The 24,480-nt window shown below is 37.8% G+C and overlaps 1 protein-coding gene across 1 annotated transcript; it reads left to right on the top strand.

Moving 5' to 3' along the window:
- The first annotated feature begins 3,117 nt into the window (after positions 1-3,117).
- LOC5567211 (eukaryotic translation initiation factor 2-alpha kinase 1) lies at positions 3,118-15,848 on the top strand. The gene is made up of 3 exons (XM_021850282.1): positions 3,118-3,426; positions 4,137-4,903; positions 14,420-15,848. Exons 1-3 carry the CDS (start codon positions 3,318-3,320, stop codon positions 15,638-15,640), a joined length of 2,097 nt encoding a protein of 698 aa, XP_021705974.1. The 5' UTR covers positions 3,118-3,317; the 3' UTR covers positions 15,641-15,848.
- Positions 15,849-24,480: the final 8,632 nt, after the last annotated feature.

Raw genomic sequence — 24,480 nt, 5'->3', positions numbered from 1 at the left:
GGTTTGACCACATTTAATCTGTACCCCGCTAATTTGCACATCGTTCAGATTGAAAATGGTTCAAACGTCATTTAGCTCATGGAACGGAGCGAAATGAGATGGAACGCTGTGGAACGGAACGCAGAATCAAAACAAAACAGTGAAAGAGGTAGCCAGAAACACGTTTCTAGGGTGACTAGATATTCAAATTAAAAATGAACCCCGATGGTTTGCATGAGGTACCGTTCAAATTAGCGGGGATGCACGGTACTCAAAATTTATTTCACTCAAGAAACCTCGAAAAACCCTATTTTTTTAAACATTTCTCCTATAAATCAAAATTCGACCTGGTGACATTTAAGAAGGCCAGCAAATATTTTTGGGCAGAAATATAAATATTTGATTGCGCTCAAAATATTCTTGAATAAAAAAAAAACTGTGAAAAAATGAGTTTTTAACACTATATGCCTATAAGCCGAAATTCAAAGTAATAACTGGTAGATTTCTCGACTGAAAGTTGACTGTAGAAGTCTATTGAATATATTTATGCAGAAATATAGAGACTCAAGAGTTCTTTTGATGTGTGAGTAATGGTGAGCCTCGCAACGAGAGATAGAGAGAGAGAGAGAGAGAGAGAGAGAGAGAGAGAGAGAGAGAGAGAGAGAGAGAGAGAGAGAGAGAGAGAGAGAGAGAGAGAGAGAGAGAGAGAGAGAGAGAGAGAGAGAGAGAGAGAGAGAGAGAGAGAGAGAGAGAGAGAGAGAGAGAGAGAGAGAGAGAGAGAGAGAGAGAGAGAGAGAGAGAGAGAGAGAGAGAGAGAGAGAGAGAGAGAGAGAGAGAGAGAGAGAGAGAGAGAGAGAGAGAGAGAGAGAGAGAGAGAGAGAGAGAGAGAGAGAGAGAGAGAGAGAGAGAGAGAGAGAGAGAGAGAGAGAGAGAGAGAGAGAGAGAGAGAGAGAGAGAGAGAGAGAGAGAGAGAGAGAGAGAGAGAGAGAGAGAGAGAGAGAGAGAGAGAGAGAGAGAGAGAGAGAGAGAGAGAGAGAGAGAGAGAGAGAGAGAGAGAGAGAGAGAGAGAGAGAGAGAGAGAGAGAGAGAGAGAGAGAGAGAGAGAGAGAGAGAGAGAGAGAGAGAGAGAGAGAGAGAGAGAGAGAGAGAGAGAGAGAGAGAGAGAGAGAGAGAGAATCGCCTGAGGATCCGTGTTGAAAATTTTGAGTCCATTTTTTCTCCTCAGAAAAACGGCAAAATCGCCTCCTTTTTGCATCGCAGAGGAGTTTCTATCAAGCCTGGTGGTAACTGACGCTCGTTGGATCAATGATCGCGTTGCGTTCGTCGCAAAATTCGTTAACTACTGGCTTACTTACTTCATACTTGATGGGTTACAATACACTAAGATGAATCTGCGCCGAATGGATGAGTCTTCTCCACTGGACTCGGTCCTGGGTCAATCGCTTCAAGTCGCCCTGAACGTTAAGTGCCCTTAAGTCCTCCTCAACCGCAAAAAGTCATCGTGTGCGCGGCCTGCCACGAAGTCGGCGGCCTCGTCCGGGTTCTCTGTTGAATATTATCTTTGCTTGTCGTTCTTCCGGCATACGGGCAACGTGACCAGCCCAACGCAGCCTGCCGTGTTCTATGCGCTTGAAAATATCCACATCTTTATACACTTGGTACAACTCGTGATTCATGCGACGCCGCCAGATGCCGTTTTCTAGTTTACCGCCGAGTATTGTTCGCAGCACTTTACGTTCAAACACCCCGAAAGCTCTCCGGTCGACTTCCTTCAATGTCCATGATTCATGGCCATATAGGACAACAGGAAGGATCAGTGTCTTGTATAACACGAGTTTTGTTTTCGTTTGCAGGCTACGGGACTTTAGCTGGTTACGGAGCCCGTAGAAAGCCCGATTCGCATAATACATTTCTTTCAATGTGTTATCTTGTAACTCATGTTACGGCTCATACAAAATTCGAAAAATATTAATAAAAAATGCGTTACGAGGGGGTGGGTGGGTGTCAAAAACGACCATTTTTGGCGTTAGGATATTTGTGAAAAAAAAATCCTAAACAAAAAGCTTTATTTCTGCTCTAACGCGTTGACTAGTCCTCAACAATCAATGCATTGTCGAAAAAATATATGTAATTACCATGAATTTTGATTTACAGGCAAACACAAAAAAGATTTTGAGTTGTTTTTGGGGAAAATAAATTTTGAGTGTTTTCCAAAAAATATATATTTTGAGTGTAATCTGAAATTTTCATTTTACCCCACACATGTTAACCAAACTTCTATAAGCAAATAAATACAAAAAATATATGTAATCGCTTTGAATTTCGATTCATAGGCTGATAAGTTCAAAACTTGGGTTCTTTGTAGTTTTTTAAGTTAAGGCGAAGTAGGCCGTCATTGAAATTTGTACGCGTCGTTGATGATTGTTGCTAATTCATCTCACGATTTCGAATCAAAGAAAATTAGTTCATTTTGCACTGACACAGCTGAAAAAGTATCAGCATACTTTATGCATGTGAGCGCGTACAGTGATACATTTCCAAGTCAATATAAACTATCAAGACTGAGTTTTATCACTTTGAAATGCAAGCTGAAAAGTCATCATTGTTGCCAAAACGAATGACGGGCTACCCCATTAAACATTTGACAGTTCAACAGTCGACTAAATTGGTTGAAAAATCGGTCGATTGTTTCACCGACGCTAATGGAAGTTTAACACAGCGATCAACTGACTAATCGCTAGATTAAATCGGGTGACCGAGGAAATCTGATGTTTAGTAGGTCAACTTGCTTGGATTTTACTTAAAATACCGATTTATCCACCTATTTAGTAGGATTGCGTCGGCCCACCCTATTAAATCGGGTGATATTCGGTTGATCCCTGTGTTAATCTTTCGTAAGCGTCGGTGCAACAATCGACCGATTTGTCAACCAATTTAGTCGGCTGTTGAACTGTCAAATGTTTAATGGGGTACTTAGCCTTAAGGGAGTTTGAAGGGAGATTTGGTCCATAGCAACTGGCAACGCTGGTGAAGTGTGGATTCCGTTCACAAATGAGCAGCCGATCTATTCGTCTCTTGTTTCGCTTGTTTCGGTGTACAGCCAGAACAGCTGATCGCCGCCGCGGCGCAAACGAAGAAAGACACTCCAAAGCAAACCGTCAAAATTCACATGCGCGCGTAAAAGAACAAGAATCCAGAGCGAAAATTGTACCACCCAAACACCGCTTAATCGCGATTTTTATTTTGAACGCGACGGTCCTTCTTTTTTCGTGCTTTTGTGAATGAAACATTTTTACTGCTTGTGAAATGGTAAATGATTGAAAAGTGAGCGTGAGCCAATGTCCTTTACCCGGAAATCGGAAACAACGACGATGGATTCGGACGAGGATGACGAAAGTTTAGACCAGGATTGGGATACCCTCCAGACGATAACAAAATTCGATGGTGGTAAGAAAAGTGGAGATTCGAGAACTTTCTTGATTGTTCTTGAAAGCCAGGGGACGTTGTAGTATCGATGTTCTTCAATCAGGATGAAATTTTCGTAGGGAAAGTGTACCAGTTATGGCCATAGTGGTTCCCTATTTGGCCATACGTAAAATTCCGATCACTTTCACATTTTAAATCTTTTTCAATGTTTAAACATCAAGATATATCTAAAATCTTACTACTACAACCCAAAAAATTTTTCAAAATGTGAAAACATTCAAGTAATCCCGTATGGCGAAATAGGGAACCACTATGTCCATAACTGGTACATCTACCCTATATGTAAGGGGAAGTGGGGCAAAAAATTAATGATTTCATGTCACAAAACATGCAAAATCACCAGAACTGCTACGTATAACTAAAGCACTGCGACTATAGTAAATTTGCACGGGTTTAGTTGTAATTTGACATAAATAGGTACTCTATGTTATACCAACTTTCAAAAGATTTTGGATTCAGAAAATGCGTCAAATAAAAAATAGCTGTTTTTTGAAAAATAGTGAAATTGATTTTTTTTTCTTAAGGTTGGAATACAGTCGACTTTATAATACGATATTAAAGAAACCAATTAATAATTATGCAAATTGCAGCCTGATTGAAAACACCGATACAAGATTGGGGTTGCTGCGCTCGCGAACTGACTCTTAATGCTGTTTCTTGGTAAATTTCAGTTCGATCCAAGGATGAACTAACGTCGTTAACCCGTGCCTCAACGAGACTGATGGACAATGGCCTCCAAAGTCGTATTGCTGCCAAAGCAAGTACACCGGTATCTTTGCTGGTGGAGAGCTTGGTCCAGCAGCTATGTGCCCTCTTGGAAGCGGATCCGGAACGATCCAAGGAACTCTATGAAACGATCTGCGAGCGACTTCATGCGGTTAATCTGATCGACGAAACCTACTCAATGGGGGAATTTGAGATGATGCGCAGTCAGTACCAGAAAGCACTGTATCAGTTAGTCAGCATTGCCCGAGGACAAAATCTGCCGGTTCCATCCTTGGAGAATATTTGGCCCCTGCAGCCGGCGCTTGGATTGGAATGGTCTCGCTATCACCGAGAATTTACCGAGATGGATTTCATTGCCGGAGGAGGGTTTGGAAAGGTGTTCAAAGCTCGGAACAATCTGGACGGAATTGTGTATGCTGTGAAGAAAATCACAATCAGATCGACCACTATCAAGAACGTTTTGGTGCATCTGGCAGAGGTCAAAACCTTGGCCAGTTTGAACCATATCAACATAGTTCCTTACAAAGCGGCTTGGCTTGAACCGCTTTTGGCAAATGGAGAATCGGGAAGTGGTTCGAATGGTAGTGGAACCGGCATTTCGACCATTGATGATGACGATGAGGAGGATGAAGATGACGATGATAACGACGAGGAAGAAGAAGATGAGCGGATTTCTAATGGAGTATCTTTCAGTTACGTTTCTGGATATCAGGTAATTACTTGAAGAATTACTTGAACACGGTGTTTCATAAAAAAAATAGTCGAAGAAAGTCATCAAAACTATAAGGTTAACATGGAAGAAAGCTACAACTGAAATTTTAAAGAGCACAAATCTGAGGAACCCGAAGAACATCCGCTCATGCTGAAAATTAGATCTATTGGTCAGGACCTGTTGATGATCAATCGACTTAAGCTATCAGTACACGATAGCTAGCAAATATTTGACTAGGATCATTGATACAGCACCAAACACAAATGTTTGCCATTGCAAAGATTTTATCAAGAGTTGAAACCGTTTGACTCTTGATCCATGCCTAGCCAAATATTTGCACATTTGGCAAAGCGTTTACTGATAGCTTAAGTATGTATTCAGAACCATTGGCTGTTTAGTTCTTTTGATTTGGGGTATTAAAAAATCCAGGTACGGCAAACACATGAATACGTGAGAAGTTTTCCAAATGTTTAGAGAATATTAATAAGCTAGTTTACCTGCTAGTCTTATATGGAACTTTATGAAGCAATTTAGGTTACGTGTACCAATTATGGATACAATATGCCAACAGTACGGATTTTTAAAAAAATAGATCAGTGTCATTCCAAACATTACCACCCTCATTCTTGTTTACGGTGGATCCAACTTTCGATCGAATCCTATTCGTTCGAATCCACGGCTCATTTGATTTTGTTGGCGTAAACGGGAATGCAAAACGGTTTTCGAGCGAAAGAGTATTCGAACGTAAACAAGAATAGGGGTGTACATTCATTTCTTTTATCTAGGCGACTGTGTTAGGCAACACTATCATCCTAATTTGGTAAAACGAAATTAAGCATTTATAATTATTGTTTATTTGAAAATTGCTTCATGGGATATTTGAAATTTAATAGGAACATGATCAGAACCAGTTGGCTATAAAGGCGGCTTGAGTCGGTTAAGTTAAGACCAAGTCAATCGTAGGAAGGTTTTTAGAAAAACATTTAGGGCTATCAGGCTTTTGAATTGAGAAACATCCTGAAGAGCACTCGTCAAATAAAATTCTGCCGTTAGAATTACTTTGCGAATTATTCCATGAGCGATGTTTGACATTAAAGTCATCAACGACGAAAAAAAATTGACTTATTGCGATTCAATTTCCGTTAGTCATTTTGAAGCAGTTTAACTGGTGCAGTTTTCAATGCTGCCCAGTGCATTGAAAAGCCATGCCTCATCAAGGCGATCATTACGATAAACAAAAAAGTTTGGATCCTGGTTTCAAATAAGTTTCAGTAATAACGCTATATGTATGTTATTAGCTGTTTCACCAACTGCTTCAGTTAAAATATCATTTATTTCTTTATTAGATTTTTCAGCCAAGGGCTGGTTCATCTCTGTATGAGTAGAGAGCATTAGTTAACCGCCTTGGACAGTAATACGAAAATGATCCTCCCAAAATTTGAAGAGATTCGGAAGAAATTTGGTTGTGCACACGCTATTTAAAGTTTATATGGAAATTACTATGGAAAAAGCAAACCTTTTGTGTTCAGTCATCTCATGTAAAAACTTCCCAGTTACAACTTTGCCGAAGACCACGTTTTGATGGGACATAAAGATTATTTGTTATTATTGATAACAAGGTCTATATCATGCTGAGATAATCATTCAATTAATTTCAGAGCAACACTGTTTTTTTGCTGTAGAACATAGTAGCCTGTATTAATTTGATCTATTCTTCCCCCCAGGAGCACCACTGTTCTCTGCCGAACAGTTGGTGAAGCATGCTACGTGCAAACCAGCTTTATGATGACGAATAACAATTTATCCTGACGTCCAATCAAAAAGTGATCTTCAGAAAAGTTGTAGCTGAGAGGATTTCACATTAGAAAAATTTGTTAACTTTTCCTTAAAATATTATGACGAAGAGATAGAGGGCTGAACACAAAAGATTGGCGTTTTGCATAGTAATCTCCATATAAACTTTAAATGGCGTGTGCACAGTCAAATTTCTTCAGAATCACTTCAAACTTTGGGAGGATGCTATTTACCATAATTAGAATCGTTTAAGCTAAAAGCTAAAATTTCAAAATTTGCATCACTATAGTGTATAGGGTAGTAGGCTGGAAGTAACTCGTATCGACTGATAATAAACACTGTTAACAGGAGTGAGCATTGAAACCATTAGGTGGGTTGACAAACAGGTAAGGTCGATGCCGTATGGTAGTCTGCTATTAATTATTGCACTTAGGGGATTTTTTTTTATTATCGTACAAATTGGGCCGAAGGGTCTCAGATTTTCATGAAACTTTTTCCACAGGCAGGGCTCATGGATATATGAATAAAAAAAAAATTGAGAAAAATTCAGGGTCGCCTATTTTTCCGGAAAACTCAGGTGGAAATTTTTTGTTTTCCCTTGACACTACTTACTTTGAAAAATCATAACTCAAGAACGAAGCATCGTAGAAACATTTTATATGAAAATTTAAGCAAATTTTCTCAAAAATCCAAACAAAATATGAACTGGAAAAAGTTTTCCACAAAATTTTCCACCGTTGGGAAATCTATGCCCGAACTCGCGGAAAATGTTTATTAAAATATTTTTGAGAAGGAAACTTTATAAACTTCAATTCTAGTAACTTTTAGGATGTACTTTTTTTTTTGTTCCTGAGTTATGGTCAATTTTGTGAAAAATGACCATATTAGCCTTTTCTTTGAAAACCCATATTTCAATCGAAGCATCAGAAAAACAAGTTTTTTTTATCAAAGCAATTGCAAATCTTCTAAAAAATCTGAAAGAAACGATATGGGATTGGTTTTAATCAAGTATAAGTCGGATTGGATTATATTTTTCATGAAACATTACACCGTTAAGCAAAGCTGAAAAACTGTTTCTTTTCCATTCCAAGGAATTCTTTCTTTTCTATGGAACAAATAAGATTCTTTTTATATTTTTCTTTAATTTTATTTATTCAATTATTCAGTACATAACTTACATTTTATCTTAAAACTATCTATTTTTTCAACCGGGAAGATTGCCTTTGGTTGCTACCACCAGAAGATTTTCTTTTCTTTGTAGTATTAAGAACAAAGCATGCTGTATTTTCTTGGTTTTCATGTGCATCTGAAAATTCACTCGCAAAAATGCTTCGTTCGTCTTTTGGAATAAATGAATGATATTTTTTTGTTCCAGGAATTGGAGCAAGGTTAGAAAATCTCTCCTGAAGTAATTTTTTCAGCCTCTGAATAGTCATTTTCAGTTGCATAGATGAATTCCCTATCTTTTTTAAATTGGTCTTTCACCTTTTTAAAAAGACAATTTAAAAAGACAATTTACACCGTCTTCAGCCAAAGGCTGCACAGACTGAACATTACTAACATTAGACAACGGACACATGGAACGACCAGTGGACCAGTGAAGAATTTTTCGTTTGACGAAAAGTTTTCTCCGACTGGGGCGGGAATCGAACCCACACTCCGTAGCGCAATACGTCTAAACGACTGACGCCGCTAACCGCACGGCTACGAAGCCCACCGAAGCCCAGTCAAAAAATTGTTTGGCATTATTAATTTCCGCTGACTTTCTAATACTAGCATCTCTAGCCATTCGCTTAATATTGCCACCGATACCATCACATGGACCTTTTCCATGTGAGGTTGGGAAAAAGTGCCATTATGCTCTAATTTTAAAATCATTTTCATGGTTGCATACATTTTTGAAATTTGATTTATTTTTGTACTGCTCTCCGCAATTATCAGAAAGATAAATGATTTTTTCAAGCTCAGGAAATTTATTTTTCAATCTTGAAATTAGTTTTGTTTGAAAAGCATAAACTGATGTCGTGTTATGCTTTTTTATGTCAGCAATTACAACAAAATTTAAGACTTTGATCGAAGATTTGTCTTTGTAATAAATTACAAATGGATGTATTGTTACTTGAGGTCGTACAAAGTAATGGCTTTGAATGGAATCTTGTATCACGCACGAATGATTTTCCGCGAAATACATCTGGCACATTATTTCTTTGTTTTCAACTAGTGATTCCTTTTTAGCTCTTATAAATTTATTTTGTTTATCTACTTTGAATTGATACACAAGAAACTTCTCTGTGAGATTTTTCAAGTTTTCTATAAAATCATTTACATTTTCCTCTTTGTTGATAATTTCACAACGAGGAGAAATAATCCAAAAACAATACTTAACTTCTTCAACGTTGTTTTCATCTAAGCGATTGGCAACAAAATCTAATTTCTTTAATTTACAATCCTCACAGGACCTCAAGTAACAATCATCTGTACTATCTGGACATATCATTTGACTAGTCAAAAAGAAGTTAAGTTTTTTTTTCTGTATTATGAACTTCAAAGCAATTTGTTTTTTTCAATGCATCAACCATGAATTTCATATTCTCATGTATCATGCAAACACAAACATTCATGGCCGATGAATCCTTTGTATAAACACATTGTTTTGGTTTAAGTTTCCAGAACGATGTGAATGAGACAGATTCCTGTTCACTCTTACAGGTTTCCAAATATTGTTTATATAAAGTATCCAAAGGGTCAAGCAAAAGGCGTTTTTGAACATTTTGGCGCACTCCATTGGGTAACCTAATAGATATGGTATCTTTCAAGCCAGGAAATGGCCGACTGATATCATCCCTTAGGTAAAAATTTGAAACTATGTCTTGGACATCTGATCCATGCGATGGTCGTCCTACTTTCGAAAGTGGTTGAATCCCTAAATTGTATTTTTTTGATTCAGTTATAACGTGTTGAGACACGTCAAAATTAGCTTTAACTTTGGCATATGACCAATTCCTAGGAAGTGATTTTAGAAGTTCAATTTGCTTGTCAGGTTCGGCTTTTGTAACAGCTGAGTTCAAATTTAATAAAACGGAATTAAAATCCTCTGTAACAACGACAATATTAGGCGGAAACCAAGTCTTTATTTTACTCAAAATTTGATTGAACATTTCGTCCATAGAAGCATTGCGATAGTTACTACTAGAAGCATCCAAACGTGATGATTTTACTTGAAAAGACATTTCCAAGAATTTAGCAAGCTCTTGTATTTTTTGTACATTATTTATAGAACCAACTGACTCACCCGAGGAAGGAGTTTCCTTTGGCGACGCCAACGAAGATAGTGGTGCAACTTGTTCCTCAAACGCCATTGCTTCTGGAAGATCCGTTACGAGAGCCTTCTGGTCACCGGTAATGGAGCACTTCACGCAAATTTTCATCTTTTCCGTAATCCACCGAACTCCATTCGAAAGCTTACTGATGAGGCCTTGGCTGATCGATTGTAGATTTGTCCTTACTGATTTGTGGCCGTCCAGTCCGAAGGGGTTACAGCATAAAGAATTGTATTCGTAATACAGTAAGGACCCGATTTTGTCAGCCCCTCGATGAATTTTAGGCTGACAAAATGGGGAACCTGACAAAATCGGGTCATTTTATTTTGTTCCTGTTTTTCAATTTGTTATGTGTTACATGGTTACATGGACTTTTAAGAGGGCGATGGACATGGGCGTAGCCAGTTTTTTTTTTATCAGGGGCTCCCTCTCCCTTATATTGGTGATATCGATTTTGCCACTGCCCCCTCTGGCTACTCCCATGCGTGCGTGGCATCAAACATCATCATCAATTTTAATGTAAACGTGGTAAAACATGACGATAACAATTATATGACAAATTTAAAATAGGCTGACAAAATCGGGTCAAAAAGCAAACAAAATCGGGGGCTGATAAAATCGGGTCAGTACTGTATTGAACTTTGTCCATTTCAACAGCTTCGGGAAAACTTTTTTCACTTTCCAAAAATTAATAACGAGGAATATACAGCTGAAAGACAACACTTGCACTTTCTCACTGCTTTTTGTTAGTTTTTGGTAAACTTATGATTCTCAAGCCATTTCAACGCTTTAAACTTGAATTGGTAAATACCTATTTGTCATATTGTCTACCCATTTATTTAACTGTCAATTTTGTAGTTACCTAACAGGAAAAAATTGCCTACATTCTGATTGAAGAAAACTTTGTTTCTATGTAGTTTCGTTCTTAAAAAATTTTGTTTGTGAACTTATAAATTTGTAAATATATGGTTCAAACAGCTCATCCTAGCAATATTTGATCATGTTTTAGGAACGAAAAATGAGCGTATTTAAAAATATTGTAGGATTGGATCTTATTGACCGCTCTTTTCAAATATACTTTGTTTGAAAGCTGGAATAGCTAATTGGATTTTCACTATTTGTTTTCATAAACAGTGAAAAATCCTGGGAAACTGATTCCATTTCAAAAATTTCATATTTTTGAGATAATTTGAATCCGGTTCGACAAGTCATGATGAGTCTTGAGTCATGATTTTTAAACGAAAAGGCATGTATGGCAAATCTTACCAGAATTGAAGTTTATAAAGTTTCTTTCTTAAAAATATTTTATTAAAAAATTTCCGCGAGTTCGGGCATAGATTTTCCAGCTTTTTTATGAATTTCCCCAACGGTGGAAAATTTTGTGGAAAGCTTTTTCCAGTTCATATTTTTTATTGAATTTCTGAGAAAATTTGCTTAAATTTGCATATAAAAACTTTGTTTCTACAATGTTTCGTTCTTGAGTTATGATTTTTCAAAGAAAAGTCTTATATGACACATCTGGACATTTTTCACAAAATTGGCCATAACTCAAAAACGAAAAAAAAAGTGCATTCCAAAAATTTCAGTGATTAAAGCTTATAAAATTACCTTCTCGAAAATATTTTTTTGAAAATTTTCCACGAGTTCAGGCATAGTTTTTCCGGCTTTTCTTTACGAATTTTTCCAACGGTGGAAAATTTTGTGGAAAACTTTTTCCAGTTCTTATTTTTTTTGGATTTTTGAGAAAGTTTGCTTAAATTTTCATATAAAAACTTTGTTTCTACGATGCTTCGTTCTTGAGTTATGATTTTTCAAAGTAATTAGTGTCAAGGGAAAACAAAAAAAAATCCACCTGGGTTTTCCGGGAAAATAGGCGACCCTGATTTTTTCTCAATTTTTTTTTTTAATCATGTATCCATGAGCCCTGCTTGTGGAAAAAGTTTCATGAAAATCTGAGACCCTTCGGCCCAAACCCGTACGGTAATATAAAAAAAATCCCCACTAGCTACACGTAGCCGGACGTCTTGATTGCTGGTTTGATGTCGTTTTCATAAGGTTCCCAGAAGGTTTAGACGCGTTTGACAGTTGCGCCTGATCTCTTTGAAATGTTCCTGGAAAGTTAAGTGGCGGTTCAGATGAACGCCGAGTATTCGAGTACGCCTCTTCAATGTGATTAGTTTTCCGTCGACCAGGACTGAGGAACGGATGGGACGATGACGAAAAGGACAGACATGTGTTTTGGAGCTTTTTTCAGTTGACAACTCGAATCCAACTTGTTTCGTCCATTTGGAGACTGCGTTAACTGATGGTTGAAGTTTTCGTCGAAGATCTTTTTCCGTGGATCCCACTACCTCCAGCATTACGTCGTCGGTATAAACAAAGATGTAGATCTCTTTTGGAAGACTTTTTTTTAATTATAGACCTTTCAATCTAACAAAGATCATTCAGGTCTGTATATTTATTAAAACTATTTGACATTGGAAGTTTTACATTCTTTCATTATTTCATCGTATCGTTTCTGTTGTCGTTTACTACGCTTATCAAATTTATTTATCCACCCTTCGATATCTTTTGGATCTGGATCTGGTCCGGCATCCGTATCCATGCCCACAGTGCCTTCCGATTCGGAAACACTGTTTGCTGTAGTTTCTTCATTGTTCCATTTGGTTGCTTCTGTGGTAGCGTCTCTTCTTTCTGTTTTCTTTGGCGAACAGTGCGTTTCAACTTCTGACGACGGCTCATCACATCGTTCCGCTGGTGGAGGCCCCGTTCAGTTGTTCTAGTAGTTGTTTTGGTGTCTTTCTTATTCTCCGAGTTGGATTTGCCTGGTTGTAGACAATAACGGCAGCTTTTAGGTTGCTTTTTATACGAAATTAGTGTGTCTTCACCAAGCATGGTAAAACGATTTAATGTGACGATGAAGCGTAATTTGAAACTGTTCTCACGAAGCCCGATCACCGCCATGAGCAGCGAAACAATTGGGACGATCGTGTAGAACGTAATTCAAAATACGTCCGACTCTCACTGCTACTGGATAACAACTGATAGAAAATGTTTTGGAAGACTGTTGAAGTGTTGAATACTCCGTTCATAGCTATTAGGAAAATGGTAACAGCAATGACTGAACCTTGCCGGTTTCCTCGTTAAAATATTTAGAACGATGACTACCGACGCAAACTTGGAATGTTCCTTTTTGGAGAAAGTTTCTGGGGAATGTGTCCAGATAGGCCCTGATCGATAATTCCTTCCTGGTGTCCAAGCTCTCTTGTAGGCTTTTGCTAAGTCTAATGCTGTCACTTCTGCGTGATGCTCGTGAGTTATATTTACTCTTCCCAGTTATTGTTGATATGGTAGAAAAATCAGACATTCCTATCGCCCATTGAACTTTCATCTAGAATATGCAAGATGTCCAACTTTAGAAATTGAGATCATGAATGCACATCAGAATACGAAAAAAAGCACCTCTTCCGAAGTTGGATACATCGCAGACTTCGAGATAATCCATTGTTGATTGATAACAAGTGTTACAGTGGAAGTAAAGAAAAATTTTATTCTATAACTATCTAGGACTACTACAATTTGTTATTCTATGTTGCTTAGCGCAAGGCTATCGATTGCCATCCAACAATTATGCAGTAGTTTGAATAGGATCTCTGGATCAGAATATCCAAAAAATTTGATCGTTGTAATAAAACCTTTGCCATTGCATGTACTTCAACATGCAACCTCTAATCAACACTACAAATGAATCGATCAAAAATCTAAAATAATTGCTCGATCAAAAATCTAAAATAATTGCTCTAAAATAATTGCTTAATAATTCCAAGCCCAGGGAAAAAATAATAATAAATAACAAAGAACATACAGTATTGGACAAATTAAATGCACCAAAGGCGTTTTCCCATACAAAATGGTCAACTTCAGAAATCTATAACTCCGACATTTCTCAACCGATTCTTTTCATTTTTTTTCTGCGACGAGCTAAAAATTGCCTCAATTTTTGATTAGTAGTTGTGTGAAACCCATTGATTCAAAAGTTACTGAAAGGTTGATAGGTTTAATTTTGACAAAAAAATGCACCAAAACACAAAGTGATGTAGCACAATAACTACGCGTCGAATCATCTTAGTGTCTTGAGCGCATTTGTCCATTGAATGATAAGGACCAAATTCGCTAAAGACACCAGAATGACTGGACTATAAAATACAACTGTGAAAAACTTTAAATTTAATACCACTCCAAAAAGGAAAAGCGAAATTTTAATAAATAATGAATCCATCCAAAGATCAAAGGTGTAAAATAACTATTCATACAAACTGCATTATTAAATTTTAATGGCTTTTTTGGCGGTAAATGAAACGCCATGATTAATAATTCATTCACATTTTTTTTTATATTTCAGTCTCGAAAACGAAAATCAACGTTGAACGATTCACTCAAACTACAAGATGACACAGATGACTTCAGCATTCAATTCGAGGACAGCAATGGAGACAGGACAGACGAAAATAATCAACAGTTAGCCGAATTGGAGGACGCTCGAGGAAGTCTCATAAATTTAGAGGAATCACAACCCCACGTGAAGCTGAAATGGGCAACTCTCTACATTCAGATGACTCTTTGTCACCTCACTCTTCGCGAATGGTTGGACGATCGCAATCGTTTCCCTTGCTTCGAAGAGTTTTACCACAATTTCCTACGCTGTCCACGAAGAGATTGCACTACTACTGCCAATCCGAGAAACTCCTTCTGCCGTCAAACATCAAAACTCAGCTCTGGAAGTAGTTCTGGAGATTCTGGCCCTTTGATTGAACCTAAAAGTAGTATGCCAAGTCCTCCACAGGATGATAAATCTGCCAATCACACGCCACAGCACTTGGACGTAATAACGGATGTTCTTCAACAACTGCTCAATGGCCTAACCTACATCCACTCGCGAGGAATCGTCCACCACGACATCAAGCCGAGCAACATTTTCGTTAGCGTCAGTGACCACGACAAAGCGATCTCCATTCAGTTGGGTGATTTTGGCCTAGCCTGTCCCCTCCAGAGCTCCCATACAGGGGCTGGATTTGGGACACCACTCTACGCCGCACCAGAACAACTGGAAGGCAAATGCGATCCGAAGTCGGACATCTATAGCATGGGTATTATACTCTTGGAACTACTTATTCCTTTAGAAACCGATATGGAGCGCGCTGATTTGATCAAGCAGGTTCGCAAACAGCAGTTCCCGAAAGATCTCGACCGGGAATACGTTGAGTTGCTCAAGAGCCTTCTCAGTACCCGTCCCTGTCGCCGTCCCGATACCTTTGCCCTGACGGAAGCCGTCAATTGCATGAAGCTCAACCGGGACAAAGTCATCTCTCAGTTGAAAAAGAACCTTTCCATCCAAGAGGAGGAAATTCAAGCACTCAAGAATACCATCGACGAAAAGAATCGTCGCCAGGAGGAATCCCAGGAAGAACTTTCTCTGCTGGAGTTGCGAACAAGCGAATCGCTGATCCTAAAGGACCAAGAGCTGAGAACTAAAGATCAGGAGATTCATCGGCTGAAGGAACTGCTTAAAAGTTATCAGGAAAAGGACACCGGTGGAGATGGCGATGGAAAGAAACAGTTGTGAGTTGGAAACGTGACGTCTGTGCGTGAACTTTGTTTTTTTTTATATCATGTTCACTTATGATCATTTCATTGACTTGATTGCGTACGAGTGATTCCCCGGCTGTAGCAGAAATAGGTACTATTTGAACAATTCTTAGAATTAAGTACATTTTGTAGGATATTTATTACGGAAATAAAAAGCAGTTTGCTTCTACAGTTACAAACTTAAATGTTGAAATGCGTTTCAGTTTAGATTTCGTTGAAGTTTGTATCGACTAGAATTAGAGAAATTTCATCTGTCTGCGGTTGTTCCCATTTTCCCATGGTTATTTTTGTATGACTTCGTTCGAGAATTCATTCACAGTTCTTCGCAGATATAACACCAATATGTTTCCAGGGATTACTTCATGAAATCCCTCGAACTCATCGAGAAATTTGCCTAACCTGTAGGCGAATTCCGGCGCGTATTTTCTTCGAAGAAAAGAAAATTTTCTTGCTGGTGGATTATGGAAGAAAATTTCTTCTCTTCGAAGAAAATGTGCGCCGGAATTCACCTGCTGGAGGAAAAAGTAACCGTTATCTGGGGTAGCATTTATCAGTTTTTTAGATACATATTTGTTGAAATTTTAATTTTTATATAAACCTTAATTTTTGTTTACTCATGATTCATGAGTCATGAATATAATAAATATGCAATGAACATATTCTATGCATAAATGTTAATTCGAACTTCTTACTAGGAGGGACATTCCGATCAATGCTATTTACCTCTCTGATCAATGTTACCCGTTTGACGGTACACACTTTTTATTAACATCTCTTTTTCGTCCATAGCTTTTTCGCCCACTTTTGTGTTTCAGTGCTCCAAAATTTTACATATCTTTTGTGGAATCTCGTAGAAGATACGCTATTGATGTAACTCAATAATTGCGGTTTTCCAACTTATGGATTTGCCGACTACTAGGTATTTACATGCAAAAATAATATGTGGTACAAACTATCGTTTTAGGGGGTTAACTTAAGCTGTCGCACTGACAATTTCCAGCAGACCAGAAATGCGTTTGATTGTACCATGTGTGTAGTCGAAATCAGATTGATGATGAAAATGATTTCTAATAAATATACCAGTATCATGGCGGGATGTACAACAAACATAGTAATTTGTTCTGAAATTCCAAAGTAATTTTAACACTCCAGTCGTCGCGCTGTTGTATTTTGAACAACACTACTGAAAAAACCTCGCTTTTCATTCACAACAGCAGCGTGGTGGTTCTGACAGTGGTCAACCACGCGACGACTGGAAGGTTAAGAACGGGCGTAGTCAGCTAAAATATAAACTTTTACAACAGAATTTTCTCCCGTGTATTTTTGATAATTTGATCTAAAAACTACGAAGGCATATCTTTCCATTTATAGGGAGGCATTCGTCGATTTATAGGGAGTCCAAGGGGGCCATGGCCCCCGGGCTCTCACATTTTAAGGGCCCCCACAGATGCTACTTTACTTCTAAAATTATAAGTATAAAACGTTTGAAAGATTGCTTGAAATCATTGAGGGATAGCAAATTTGAAAATTAATTTTCCAACTGCATTGAAGGATTTTCAATACAATTCATGATATATTGTCTGTTTCATGAACAACAAAACGCGTCGCCAACTTCCAAACCGACCGACAAAATCGATATTACATTACGATAAACAAAAAAGTTAAGATCTCTTGAGTTTAGATCCAGGTTTCAAATACGTTTCAGTAATAACTGCTATATGCACGTTATTTGCTGTAAGAAAATTAAACAGCTCGTCCTCTTTACTATTCAGAGAACAAGCATTCCAATTTAAAATATTTAAATGACTATTTGGATCCATCTAGAAAAACGTAATCCAATAACAATTTGATTTGTAAATTTTACACCTACTTAGACTGCTTCAGTCATAGTGGTGGCTTTGAACATTGCATCAATCATTAGATTCAATTGTTCAGTTAGAAAATTGAAATCAGAGGCAGACATATCCCTTGAAGTGGGTACATTATCTGATGATTTCCAGTGCGCATCGTACCTTCGTGCTGTGCGTACACGAATTCTCTCTGCTCTTGGAAGTTTTCTTAAAAACTACCTAAAGCAATAAAACAGTACTTTTCAGTGCTACAAAAACAGTACTTTTCAGTGCTAAAATTAAAAACGGTACTTTTCAGTGCTACTAAAACAGTACTTTTCAGTACTATTTTTTCTACTATTGAGCCCTTTACGATCCTTGTTTGGACCCGTGCCTTCGATTTTTCGTTGGACCCGTTGGCGAAAGCTAGCGGTGGTAATCCTTCTTGGACACCGTCTTGGGCAAAAACCTTTCGAAGGTCACGTCTTCTTTCGTTTATTAATTAAACATGGTATCAACAACAAACAAAAGGAAGGGTGAATCTCTGAATTCACTACTTCCTTCCAAAAAAGTGGGTTTTAAAACTGTCACTACACGTGGCAAGAATGGAAGAAAGGACGTTTCCCCGGAATGCCAACTTTCTTCCAAGGGTGAAATGAATAATTGTATCGAAATGAGCAATCAGTTCGATGCTCTAGACAAATTTTCCGAACACCAAATCGAAGCAGCCTCTAGCCCAGGCTCTTTGATTCAAGTGAGGAAGCAAAGAGTGCCGCCTATCGTGGTCAGTTGTTCCGAATTTGGGGGATTTAGGCAGGAGATCTTGAACTCCATTAGGGGAATCAAGGTTTCCTTCCAAATCGCAAAGAGAGGAGACTGTCGCGTTTTGCCGGAAACTCTTAAAGATCGTGAGCTTCTTCTCAAACATCTTGAAGAGAAGAAGCACAAATTTTTTACTTATGACGACAAAACTGAACGTTTGTTCAAAGTTGTCTTGAAAGGTCTCTCAAGTGACTATAAGTCACCTGAAGAGATCAAAAATGGAATAAATGATTTACTTGGATTTTCCCCAGTCCAAGTAATCATTATGAAAAAGAGAACCCAATCTGGCATTGTTCGGAAAGGGCTTTCTCAAGAATTTTATTTAGTTCACTTTAACAAAAAAGAACTAAATAATATTAAAGCTTTATGTTCGAGCCGTTCGCCCCGAATGATTTTTTGTGAGTGCATCGCCCAGCCGCAGCCTGCTGAGTTGCGTGAAGGTAGCTGCACGAAAGGACATCGTGTGATGCAACAGCCGCAGCCGCACGAAACGAGCGCGCAAAATTGAGCGCGCAAAAATTGAGGATTTTGCTACCCGTGATGGGAAGACATCTTTGTTCGCCGTGCTTCCAACGTGTTAAGACGTGTAGTCGCAATTAAAGCAAAGTGAATTCTCTTAATATTAAAGTTATGTAAATAGGTGTAAATAGAAGTTTGAACTGTTAAGCAAGTGTTTTCATCCGGTATCGGTTCCCTGGTTAAGTGGTCGTCTCGGAGATTCGTCGGTCCGCCTATGTCGAAGTTTTTTAAGAAATACAGTCCACTCTCGTACACTTTAGAAAAAGCAAAACTTTTGTTTGATGTCCGTGTGACATGGGAACATTTCCAGAAACCTGGAGGAAATTACCAGAACCCCACTCAGTGCCGTCGGTGCCAAAAGTGGGGTCATGGTACAAAAAATTGTCGCATGGATGCTAAATGCATGATTTGCGGAGGTTCTTCTCACGCCAAAGACGTCTGTCCAGTGAAGGAAGATACCACCAAATTCATATGTTGTAATTGTGGGGCTAACCATAAGTCCAATTTTTGGAATTGTCCTTCACGCAAAAAGGTCATTGAGGCTCGTGCCAGGCAGATGAAAGATAATATCCGTTACGATAACGGTCGTTTTCGGAATTTGCCTGGTAGAGTATCGAACAATGCTCATTTTTCAGTTAACGATCGCTTGATCATGAATCATACCCATCAGGAAGATCATAATAATGCTCATTCACAAACTAATTTTAATCCGTCGGGTAGCCGTTCGAATCCTTCTATTTCGAATGTATCTACCCACGGTAAATCCTTTGCCGATATCGTAGCAGGAAATTCGAACTCCTCCCTGTTCGATCCATGGGTACCCATTCTACTTGTTTCAAATCAAATGGAAAAAACCCTACCGCCACAGGTAACTCCGCTTCTTCGTCTACCGGAAATTCCAATGGGAAATCACATGACATGTCTGCCTCTGATTCTAATTTTCTAACTGAACAATTGAATCTAATGATTGATGCAATGTTCAAAGCCACCACTATGACTGAAGCAGTCCAAGTAGGTGTAAAATTTACAAATCAAATTGTTATTGGATTACGTTTTTCTAATGGATCCAAATAATAATTTAAATATTTTAAATTGGAATGCTCGTTCTCTGAATGGTAAAGAGGACGAGCTGTTTAATTTTCTTACGGTTAATAACGTGCATATAGCAGTTATTACCGAAACGTATTTAAAACCTGGATCTAAACTCAAAAGAGATCCTAACTTTTTTGTTTATCGTAATGATCGACTTGATGGGGCATGTGGGGGAGTTGCAATCATCATTCATAGGCGTATAAAACATCAACTGTTTTCATCATTTGAAACTAAAGTTTTTGAAACTTTAGGTGTTTCTGTTGAAACACAGTTTGGTAAATATACTTTCATAGCTGCCTATTTGCCTTTTCAATGCTCTGGGCAGCAAGTTAATTTGCTCCAAACTGACTTGCGTAAATTGACTCGCAATAAGTCAAAATTTTTTGTCATTGGTGACTTTAATGCCAAACATCGGTCATGGAATAATTCTCAAAGTAATTCCAACGGCAGAATTTTATTTGATGAGTGCTCTTCAGGATATTTCTCAATTCAATACCCTGATAGCCCCACATGTTTTTCCTCTTCTAGAAATCCTTCTACGATTGATTTGGTCTTAACCGACTCTAGTCATCTTTGTAGCCAACTGATTACTCATGCTGATTTTGATTCTGATCATGTCCCTGTTACATTTCAAATATCCCAAGAAGCGATTCTCAATCCTATCAGCTCCACTTTCAATTATTTACGAGCCGACTGGAATATATATAAAACGTATGTTGACTCCAATCTTGATGTTAACATTTCTTTAGAAACTAAACTTGATATTGACAATGCTCTTGAAACTTTAACAAATTCCATTGTTGAAGCCCGGAGCATTGCAATTCCAAAATGTGAAGTAAAATTTGAATCCGTGATTATAGACGATGATCTTAAACTCTTGGTCCGTCTTAAAAACGTGAGGAGAAGGCAATTTCAACGCACTCGCGATCCTGCTATGAAAATTATATGGCAGGATTTTCAGAAAGAAATCAAAAAGCGTTTTGCTCAATTAAGAAACAAAAATTTTGAAAATAAAATTTCTCAATTGGACCCTGGCTCTAAGCCCTTTTGGAAATTATCTAAAATCTTGAAAAAACCTCAGAAGCCTATACCGGCATTGAAAGAGGAAAGCAAATTATTACTAACTAATTGCGAAAAAGCTCAAAAACTTGCTATGCAGTTTAAAAGTGCGCACAATTTTAATTTAGGACTTACTAGTCCAATTGAAAATGAAGTTACTCAGGAGTTCGAAAATATTCTCAATCAAAAGAACGTTTTCGAAAATGCCTGGGAGACTGATTTGGAAGAAGTGAGAACTATTATTAAAAAATTCAAAAATATGAAAGCTCCTGGCGATGATGGAATTTTTTACATCCTCATCAAGAAACTTCCAGAAAGTAGCTTATCATTTTTAGTTGATATATTTAACAAATGTTTTCAATTAGCATATTTTCCTGACAAATGGAAAAATGCTAAGGTTGTTCCAATTTTAAAACCAGACAAAATTCCTGCAGAAGCTTCTAGCTATCGTCCAATCAGTTTGCTTTCCTCCATCAGTAAACTTTTTGAAAAGGTTATTTTGAACAGAATGATGGCCCACATCAACGAAAATTCAATTTTTGCCAATGAACAGTTCGGATTCCGCCATGGACATTCGACCACTCATCAACTTTTACGTGTAACAAATTTGATCCGTTCCAACAAATCTGAAGGCTATTCTACTGGTCTTGCTCTTCTAGACATAGAAAAAGCATTCGACAGTGTTTGGCATGAAGGTTTGATTGTAAAATTAAAAAACTTTAATTTTCCAACATACATTGTTAGAATAATTCAAAGTTATCTGTCAAATCGTACACTTCAGGTTAATTATCAGAACTCCAGATCTGAAAGACTTCCTGTAAGAGCTGGTGTTCCTCAAGGCAGCATTTTGGGACCAATATTATACAATATTTTCACATCTGACTTACCTGAGTTACCTCAGGGATGTCAAAAATCTTTGTTTGCGGATGACACAGGCCTCTCCGCCAAAGGTCGAAGCCTGCGTGTCATCTGTAGTCGATTGCAAAAAAGTATGGATATTTTTTCTTCATACTTGCAAAAATGGAAGATTTCTCCTAATGCTTCCAAAACTCAACTAATAATATTCCCACATAAACCAAAAGCTCTTTATTTGAAACCTTCAAGTAGACATGTTGTCACGATGAGAGGGGTTCCAATAAATTGGTCAGATGAAGTTAAGTATCTAGGGCTCATGCTAGATAAAAATTTAACTTTCAAAAATCACATTGAGGGCATTCAAGCCAAATGTAATAAATATGTAAAATGTCTCTATCCCCTTATTAATAGAAAATCAAAACTTTGTCTTAAGAACAAGCTGTTGATATTCAAACAAATTTTCAGGCCAGCCATGTTGTATGCTGTACCAATATGGACTAGCTGTTGTAATACCAGGAAGAAAGCTCTGCAGAGAATTCAAAATAAAATTTTGAAAATGATTCTGAGGCTTCCTCCCTGGTATAGTACCAATGAGTTACATAGAATATCCAATGTTGAAACATTGGAACAAATGTCAAATAAAATAATAAATAATTTCAGGCAAAAATCGTTACAATCTTCTATTGCCACGATTAATGCGTTATATGTTTAGGTTAAGTTAGGTTAAGTATATTAAAAACTTTTTTTTTCTCTTATAAGCAGGTGAAATCAACTCACCTGTAAAAAAAAACTGAACTGCTACGGCAAATGAAATGTAATATGTTGTTAACAAAATGTTAATTAAATCTTAAATTTGTTTTACCAAATTAGGATGATAGTGTTGTCAAATAACACAGAACACCTAAATATAAGAAATGAATGTAATTTTTGGAATAATACTAATAAAGTTTAAAAAAAAAAAAAAAAATCTGATGATTTCCCATTAGAATTTTCGGTAGACGAGGAAGCGGAGTGGGAGTTACCTGTGGAGGTAGGGGTTTTTCCATTTGTTTTGGAACAAGTAGAATGGGTACTCATAGAACGAATAGGGGAGGAGTTCAAATTACCTGGTATCATATCGGCAAAGGATTTTCCGTGGGAAGATACATATATTCGGATTAAAATTCGTTTGTGAATGAGCATGATTATGATCTTCCTGATGGATATGATTCCTAATCAAGCGATCGTTAACTGAAAAATGAGTATTGTTCGATACTCTACCAGGCAAATTTCGGAAACGACCGTTATCGTATCGGATATTATCTTTCATCTGCCTGGCAAGAGCCTCAATGATTCTCTTGCGTGAAGGGCAATTCCAAAAATTTGACTTATGATCAGCCCCGCAATTAGAGCATATAAACTTGGAGATATCTTCCTTCACTAGACAGACGTCCTTAGCGTGAGAAGAACCTCCGCAAATCATGCATTTAGCATCCATGCGACAATTTTTTGTGCCATTATCCCACTTTTGGCACCGACGGCACTGAGTGAGGTTCTGATATTTTCCTCCAGGTTTCTGGAAATGTTCCCACGTCACGCGGACAAGATGTTTGAGAAGAAGTTCGCGATCTTTAAGGCCCAAGTAAAAATGGTGCAAAAGTCAAAACTGAAAAAGCAGTTTTCTCTTTTTCAATATACAAATCGAAGAAAATAAAAACACAGCACCCTTTAATTTGCCAAATAAAAAGCCAGTGTGTTCTTATTTTCATCAATTTATTGCTTTAAAAGGAGAAAACTGCTTTTTCAGTTAGAGAAACTTTAAAGTAGATGGAGTACCGTGTACCTTTTAATTCCGCTCCTAAATGCTTATCTTTGACAGATACGCGTATTTCGACTACCACTTGCAGTCTTCTTCAGTGTCAGTTACTCGTATCCGGATACGAGTAACTGACACTGAAGAAGACTGCAAGTGGTAGTCGAAATACGCGTATCTGTCAAAGATAAGCATTTAGGAGCGGAATTAAAAGGTACACGGTACTCCATCTACTTTAAAGTTTCTCTATTTGAGATTCTGCTCAGAGGATTCGAACATTCATTAAAGAGGTGCTTTTTCAGTTCTGACTTTTGAGCCATTTTTCCTTGCACCTTAAGAGTTTCCGGTAAAACGCGACAGTCTCCTTTCTTTGCGATTTGGAAGGAAACCTAGATTCCCCTAATGGAGTTCAAGATCTGCTGCCTAAATCCCCCAAATTCGGAACAACTGACCACGATAGGCGGCACTCTTTGCTTCCTCACTTGAATCAAAGAGCCTGGGCTAGAGGCTGCTTCGATTTGGTGTTCGGAAAATTTGTCTAGAGCATCGAACTGATTGCTCATTTCGATACAATTATTCAACCCACTTTTTTGGAAGGAAGTAGTGAATTCAGAGATTCACCCTTCCTTTTGTTTGTTGTTGATACCATGTTTAATGAATAAACGGAAGAAGACGTGACCTCCTGAGAGGTTTTTTCCAAGACGGTGTCCAAGAAGGATTACCACCGCTAGCTTTCGCCAACGGGTCCAACGAAAAATCGAAGGCACGGGTCCAAACAAGGATCGTAAAGGGATCAATAGTAAAAAAAATAGTACTGAAAAGTACTGTTTTAGTAGCACTGAAAAGTAC

The sequence above is a fragment of the Aedes aegypti genome, chromosome 3 (genome assembly GCF_002204515.2).
Source record: "Aedes aegypti strain LVP_AGWG chromosome 3, AaegL5.0 Primary Assembly, whole genome shotgun sequence".
NCBI lineage: Eukaryota > Metazoa > Arthropoda > Insecta > Diptera > Culicidae > Aedes > Aedes aegypti.
Note: the sequence above shows the minus strand (reverse complement) of the source record. Positions and strands in the feature narration are given on the sequence as shown.